Raw genomic sequence first — 8,437 nt, 5'->3', positions numbered from 1 at the left:
CCTAACGGTTTCTGTCCTTGTTTCTCAAAGTTCCACTGAGTCTTCTGACTGTAGCCTGTTGCAGCATTTGGGAGTGTGCGTGTGTGCACATGCACATACAGACATAGGAACATATGTGTGCAGAGACAGAGATATGTGATGATGATGATGAGTGACAGTAATTCTTTGTGTTCCCGTTCTGCGGTAATCCTCTTAAAACTGGCACAGTTGTGAGTGAGTAAGTGGCCGAGGGGTCCAGACAGTGTAGAGATACTGGAGGCAGATATGACTTAGGTGTGGGAGCAAGTTGTACATTCAGGGTCAGTGGCTCAATCCCTTGGTACTCCTGCATTCTCTGAATTCTATCACAAAGTTCATTAGATTATATTATCATCAAAAATAATTTTGCTTATTGTTCAGTGACATCTTCCTATATATGCTATAACTTTTAAATTGCAATTATTGCCACTTTAAAATAGCAAAGCAATGATTATAATAACAATTTAGGCGTTCATACTATGCAAAAGTCTCAAAAACCTCCCCAGAACATGATACAAAAATAAGGTTCCTAGCAATGTTTCAGAACCCTAAATTAACTTTCCTATTTTTCATTCAAACAGACATATTGAATTGATTCAGTTTATCAAGTATCCAAGGACTAGTTCGATGCTTCATAAATAATACACTCCCATGCAGCAAATTCATTGCTCACAGATACTTCTCCACATAGATCTTTAAATTAAATTAAATTAAATTAAATTAATCTCTATGTAGGAAAAAAGAAAGATACATAAAATGTTCCTAGAATGTTCCAGAAACTTTATTCCAAAATATATGTCCCCCAAATTATATTTATGATAAAAAAGAGTGAACAATGAACTTCAGCAGAATGCATTTTGCCATACTCATGGTCTTATCCCCATTTGAAAATATACTGTTTTTGACTGTATGTTTCATTTCAAATAGGTCTTCCCACAGTTGTTCATGCATATGTTCCCAGAACATTCCAATAACATTAGACCAAATAGAGTAACTTCTTGTTTCATCCAAGTGTTTGATTCCAGTTGCTGACGGTTACTGATACAAAGACTTTGGACAAGGAAAAAAGTGAGATTATAAGTAATATCCTTGTTAAATGCTTTGTCAAATTTCTCTCAACTATAGACATGACCTATTAATTAAAGTATTTCACGTTTCATCACATAGAGGAATCAAGCACATTCATTCACTTACAACAGGTCATTCAACCATTGTTTCATTCAACATTGTTTCATTCAAGCCTTTCCAGAACGTTTCATCCAAACATTCCCATAATATTCTGGTAACATAACATAAAGTCATAGTCACTGAACTAAATTTGGAGTAAGAAAGACAGTGAGACTAGAATTAATATATTTGTCAAATTTCCCTCAACTATAACCATGACTTGTCAGTATATAAAAGGAAGTAATAATGTTAGGAAAGCATTCTAGAAACATTTCTAGTAACCATAACCTAAATATAATCAATATATAGCGTTACCAAAACATTATGTGTTAGCTGGGTGTATAACCAAGATGACCCTGAGCTGGCCATTAGATCACCATTCGTGACATTCCAACTCTGTCCTCCTGGTCATCTGTCTATCATTGACTTGCTGCCTCTCTCTCTCCTGTTTTGTTTCTTGTATCCAAATTTATGTGTTTTAGTCAAAAACCTAAAGAAAACAAGCTATTCAGACAACTGCGGTGCCTCGCTGCCAATTTTTCAACTTTGCTTTACATCATCACATGATGTCATTGATGTTAGAGGTCTGATACATTAGAGGAGGTGTATGCAGAGATCCATTTTTGCAATATCTCATCTAGTTTCTGAAATATGATTAATATGTTTTTGACTATAACCCTTGATTTGACCTTGACCTAACCATAACTCTTGACAGGATGTATGCAAGACCTTAAATGGAAATTTCTCTTTGTGTTTTGAAACAGACAGACAAATGAGGCAGATGAGGTTAAACTTAATAAGCAGTGTATGCAATATAGAGCTGCAACATACTCCAGCAAAACCAGATCAGTCCAAAATAAATGGCTATAGTGTACACACAACAATTTAATAATTTGGTTCTTGTGGATACATACATAGGCCCTCAGTGTTAACATGCCTTTCAATTCCACACTAACCTGATAAAAACAGATTTTGGATTGGAGGAAAAAGTCTTTAAGTATGTTATTGGGGACAAATTAACATTTTTAACCTCTATGTAGCTAATATTACTTATGTAGTCTTTCAGTATTTGCAGTTAGCCTCCTTCCACAGTTCTGTTAGACTGCCCACAGCGATATCTTCAAGACACAAAGCACAATTTCAATTAAACTTGATAAACTCAGTGGCTCATGAGTGACCATGCACGATCATGCTTAACTCTAACCAACACAAAAACTACATTACCCATGATGCCTTAAGAAGAAAGCCGTATGTCCGTGTTAGGTTTGACGACGTTTCTCTTTTGAGTTCCTTCTTTAACTGCGGTGTTGAACTTATTTCACAAATGTCTTCAGCAGCGGCAGTAAGTTTTTCAGCTATAAACATTTAGTGTTAACTTGTTAAATCTCGTCGCTTTTCCTATTTTTTTACACCTAAGTTCGGTAACGTTAGCTCTGTGCGTCAATTTTACCATTATTTAACGTTAGCTAATTGTTCACGACGATGTCGCGCCCAATCGTGAAATTTTGACAACGGCTGCTAACTTTGATGTTACATTTGACTTCTTTAGTCGCAGAACACGGACAAGTAGATTAGCAAGTACAGTTAGCTTAATACGTACAGAAAGGGAAAAGTCATTTAATGCTTAAACTACATACAAGAATAATTTTTTTGTAATCTTAAATGGAGACTGAAAGTAAACCCACACATTGTGGCTGAGGCCAGTGACGCTTTGACATGTTTTTCCTATTAACTGATTCAATTCTCAAAATAATCTTTTCCATGTGTTATTTTATGATTAACAAATCGGCACGGGTCGTCACGTGACGAAGCTCAGCCAATCAGAGGCATTCCGTCTCCCTTACCTGTAGCTAATGCATATTCATTGGGCAGGGGTGGTGGCAAGTGGTTAGTGCGCTTGGTTTCAGTGTGGAAGGTTCCCGGTGTGATGCACTCATCACTCCCCCTGCTTTCGTTGCGCCTCACTGCGCATGTGTCATTTTGGAGCGTCAGCAGAGATTCACCGATTATCACCTCGTTTCTGCTTTAAACTGTACTGTCATGTTCTATCTCAGCAACAGATATCTGAAGCTTTTGTACAACAATCATTTCCACATAATTCAGCAGTAATTCATAATAAAAGACGGGGCACCGATCAGAATGCGACACCAGCATGCCTGAGACTGACTCTCTACACCCAAATCGATCAAAGGGAATAATGTGATTATTAGCCATCAGATGACAAAGTAAACCTCTAAATCATTCAAAAGCCAGTTTTAAGCAGAAACAAGGTGATAATCTGTTAATCGCTGCTAACGCTCCAACATAACGCATGTACAGTGAAGGCGGGGGGTGGGTGCTCAGTCTAGGAGAGTGCTGAGTCCCTGACACTGGAGTGAGGAGGTCAGCGCACCCCAGATCAAAGTACCCTGGTATTAATAAATTCAAATTTAGTAAAAATTTGATCGATTTTGTTCAGGTTATCCTGGGCACACAAAAGTGTGCCACAAATGCTTTTGATAAAAGTGTCTGCCAAATGCCAAATGTATGTATAACTATGGTTTAGGTTGTCTGGGTAGAGCAACAAAATGTGTAGTGTGCAGTATGTGTCACATTGCAACTTGAAGTGCTGCAGCAACAGTTGGTACATGATACATCCGGGTCCAGACCTTTAGCGGCACCCTTTTCTGTAACCTTCAAATTCAATGATTTAATTCTTTAACTTTTCCTGATGCAATGAATTTTATTTGATTTGCTCATCCAGATAAATATAAGAAGTCAAGTAGCACGTTCACTGTACAACAACACACAAACTGATCATTATGTTTGGCTGCTGAGGTGGATTAAAAGTAAGATCTGACTCATTTAAATGTATTGCAATTACTGGTAAATAAGTACTCTTTCTAAACACGTTTCTTCTCAAAACATAGGTTTAAGCTTTTTTCAACCAGTACTTACATTGTTGTGATGCCACATTGAAGTGCATGAGCAAGTGGCTAGTCAGTTTGATAACGTTTATACAACCCCTGGCAAAAATTATGGAATCACCGGCCTCGGAGGATGTTCATTCAGTTGTTTAATTTTGTAGAAAAAAAGCAGATCACAGACATGACACAAAACTAAAGTCATTTCAAATGGCAACTTGCTGGCTTTAAGAAACACTATAAGAAATCAGGAAAAAAAAATTGTGGCAGTCAGTAATGGTTACTTTTTTAGACCAAGCAGAGGGAAAAAATATGGACTCACTCAATTCTGAGGAATAAATTATGGAATCACCCTGTAAATTTTCATCCCCAAAACTAACACCTGCATTAAATCAGATCTGTTCATTAGTCTGCATCTAAAAAGGAGTGATCACACCTTGGAGAGCTGTTGCACCAAGTGGACTGACATGAATCATGGCTCCAACATGAGAGATGTCAATTGAAACAAAGGAGAGGATTATCAAACTCTTAAAAGAGGGTAAATCATCACGCAATGTTGCAGAAGAGTTGGTTGTTCACAGTCAGCTGTGTCTAAACTCTGGACCAAATACAACATGGGAAGGTTGTTAAAGGCAAACATACTGGTAGACCAAGGAAGACATCAAAGCGTCAAGACAGAAAACTTAAAGCAATATGTCTCAAAAATCGAAAATGCACAACAAAACAAATGAGAGGAAACTGGAGTCAACGTCTGTGACCAAACTGTAAGAAACCGCCTAAAGGAAATGGGATTTACATACAGAAAAGCTAAATGAAAGCCATCATTAACACCTAAACAGAAAAAACAAGGTTACAATGGGCTAAGGAAAAGCAATCGTGGACTGTGGATGACTGGATGAAAGTCATATTCAGTGATGAATCTCGAATCTGCATTGGGCAAGGTGATGATGCTGGAACTTTTGTTTGGTGCCGTTCCAATGAGATTTATAAAGATGACTGCCTGAAAAGAACATGTAAATTTCCACAGTCATTGATGATATGGGGCTGCATGTCAGGTAAAGGCACTGGGGAGATGGCTGTCATTACATCATCAATAAATGCACAAGTTTCCATTGATATTTTGGACACTTTTCTTATCCCATCAATTGAAAGGATGTTTGGGGATGATGAAATCATTTTTCAAGATGATAATGCATCTTGCCATAGAGCAAAAACTGTGAAAACATTCCTTGCAAAAAGACACATAGGGTCAATGTCATGGCCTGCAAATAGTCCAGATCTTAATCCAATTAAAAGTCTTTGGTGGAAGTTGAAGAAAATGGTCCATGACAAGGCTCCAACCTGCAAAGCTGATCTGGCAACAACAGTCAGAGAAATTTGGAGCCAGACTGATGAAGAGTACTGTTTGTCACTCATTAAGTCCATGCCTCAGAGACTGCAAGCTGTTGTAAAAGCCAGAGGTGGTGCAACAAAATACTAGTGATGTGTTGGAGTGTTCTTTTGTTTTTCATGATTCCATAATTTTTTCCTCAGAATTGAGTGATTCCATATTTTTTTCCCTCTGCTTGGTCTAAAAAAGTAACCGTTACTGCCACAATTTTTCTTCCTGATTTCTTATAGTGTTTCTTAAAGCCAGAAAGTTGCCATTTGAAATTGCTTTAGTTTTGTATCATGTCTGTGATCTGCTTTTTTTCTACAAAATTAAACAACTGAATGAACATCCTCCGAGGCCGGTGATTCCATAATTTTTGCCAGGGGTTGTAATTCATCATTATTCACTTTAAATTGTCCCTCTCTTGGCTACAGAAGAGTATCCCAGCTTTCTAAAATAACCAGAAACTCTGTATTATAAGAAAAGACCAAACATAGGCGAGTCAGATTGCTTTATCTGGCTGCACAGTCACAGTAGCTGCAGACACTTCAGTTGCGTTTGCATGTTTGTTTTAGTTTTCAGGTTCAGATTCGAAGACACACAAGCGTGTGTCTGCTAAATCCAGCCCGGGATTTCTGGAGAGATTAGGTGACACTGTTGGTGGAACAGCGGTTGGCATCGGACTGTTTTTTCTCTCAATTTATGTTCTCTTCACCAATGAGGTAAGAAATAAGAGTGGAAAACTGTTTCATTCAGATGTTTCACTTTAAAGATACCATGCAAGTTGTTAAAAATCAAAGTACTTATGTTTTGGCATGAGAGCAGAAAAACAGTTCATCCTCACTGTGCCCACTCCTGTGTTAAGGGGCGAGCTCTGCAGACTGCATCCTCTCTGGACGAAGGTCTTTCTCAGGTTGTCTCCTTGATGCCTTCCTTCGGCCTTGACCAGCAGAACAACAACCATTTAGTTCACCTGTCTACAGAGCTGCAGACCTTACAGGTAGCTCAGTATTGACATTTGTTTCGTCACCAGAACTTAGCTTCTTGTGAGAGTTCATCAAGCCTGCTGTGTGTTTGAGTGTGTCTCAGTGCTGAAACCACACAGCGAGCAAAGAGAAAAATTTTACAAACATATTTTTAAACTTTTCTTTCAAAGTCTGCTCCGCGTGCCTCTGTGAGTGTCCTCGCTGTGGTTAAAACACAGCTGCAGAACCCTTGACACATAACAACAAACACTAACACCCCCCCCAAAAAAAGCCTAAAATCTCTCCCTGAGGATGACGTGTTATAAAATAAACTGAAAAACCTTCTTAATTCTCAATTAGGTCAGGCTTTACACATAAATACACAAATTCTTGATTGTTCATGCTCAGACTGCAAACCAGGGGCGAATCCAGACAGAAAGAGGATGTTGTTGGGGGGGATGTGCCCTCTAAAAAACCCCTTGATTAAAGGTCCACTTTTGAAGACATTTTTCATACTAGTACTTAATAATAATAATAATAATAATAATAATAATAACTAGGACTGCAAGCAGTCATATACGGGCCCTCGTGTCCATGCCACTGCCTCCCAAGGTACAATACATGGAGTTATAACAAGTTGATGGTTTGTCCACTAGGGGGCGCTCAGCACAAACAGAGGGGGCAGGTGTGTTCAGGGGCTGACTGTCATCAAATGTAAAGGTTCAAGTTGATCAGACAAAGCATGAAGGAGTTATCATGACTTGATGTTCCATAGCGAAGGGTCAAAATGGCAGCCCCATAGCGGTCACATCCTTTGACATAGAAAAAAGCTTTTGATAACTTTTGATCAGTATAGTCTGTGGATGGTCTGAAAGAAATTTGAAGTGTATTGGACAAAATCCCGAGGAGGATGTTCAGGGCGGAGCCGTCATGTCCAGCAAGTTTGAAGGCTCTATGATGAAGTATTTGGGCGTAACAGCTGTTCAAAATGAAACAGCGTGCTCCAAAATGCTCACCAAAGTTTGACGAACCATAGCAGCCACGCCTTTTGACCTACAGAAATTCTTTTGATAACTTTTGATCAGCATAGGGTCATGATGTTGACCAAATTTGAAGACAATTGGATAAAATCCCTAGGACGAGTTCGTTCAAATGTAAGTAGTGGAAATGGCCAAAAATGACCTCAAAATCAAACTTAAAATCAAAATGGCTGACTTCCTGTCAACATTTCACCATGATGGTAACAGACTTTTTTGTGCATCCTAGCATGGTAAATATGTGTACCAAATTTTGTGAGGCTACGACAAAAAAAAAAAAAAACTCAATGGGGAGGGTTTTTTTTTTTATTTGTAGGGGGTGCTATTTTGCCATTTTGCTACGAGCATGTGTGCAAACCCCAAAATATTGAATTTCAGATCCGACCGGATGACTTTGCAAAGTTTGTGAGTTTTTGAGCATGGGAAACAGACGAAATTGGGATTTGAAAAGTGTGAATAATAATAATAAACAGCTCAATTACAATAGGGTCCTCGCAGGACTTTGGCCTACTCGGGCCCTAATAATAATAATAATGATGATGATAAGGTGAGTGTGTGTGTGTGTGGCTCACATATCTCTCTTTGTCAGATCAGCCTCAGCTTTCGGATATGGCGTCCACATGGCACAATGATGTGCATGCTTTATTAGGAATTTTTTTGGGATTAATTTTCAAAACCTTTATTTGAAAGTAATCATCACTATAGGTACAAGGTAGAACGTTCTCATGGCAGCGTCGACATAGTCACTCTCTGCCTTAAACAGATGCTTATCTCCATTGGGGAGAGACAGAAGAAATAAATTAAAGAAATAAATAATACACAAACACTCTGACAGATATGCGAGCCACAGACACATGCTCTTGCTTTATTATCACAAGGCGGAACGTTCTCATACGCCAACTTCGTATGATCGTCAACAGAGCTCTCATTTTTAAGGAATACGTACTTCCTACGGGCACTGCACTAGTTTAAATT

General features: G+C 38.5%; 1 protein-coding gene across 1 annotated transcript in view; it reads left to right on the top strand.

Annotated features, from left to right (window-relative positions):
* The first annotated feature begins 2,397 nt into the window (after window positions 1-2,397).
* The window catches only part of LOC117506861 (transmembrane protein 43-like), a 10,472-nt gene continuing 4,432 nt past the window's right edge, over window positions 2,398-8,437 (top strand). The window contains 3 exon segments of the mRNA XM_034166525.1: window positions 2,398-2,527; window positions 6,036-6,182; window positions 6,326-6,460. Coding sequence (XP_034022416.1) covers window positions 2,510-2,527; window positions 6,036-6,182; window positions 6,326-6,460 — 300 coding nt within the window. The 5' untranslated portion in view covers window positions 2,398-2,509.

This window comes from Thalassophryne amazonica, chromosome 3 (genome assembly GCF_902500255.1).
Source record: "Thalassophryne amazonica chromosome 3, fThaAma1.1, whole genome shotgun sequence".
Taxonomy (NCBI): domain Eukaryota; kingdom Metazoa; phylum Chordata; class Actinopteri; order Batrachoidiformes; family Batrachoididae; genus Thalassophryne; species Thalassophryne amazonica.
This window is presented reverse-complemented; position numbering and strand designations above follow the sequence as displayed.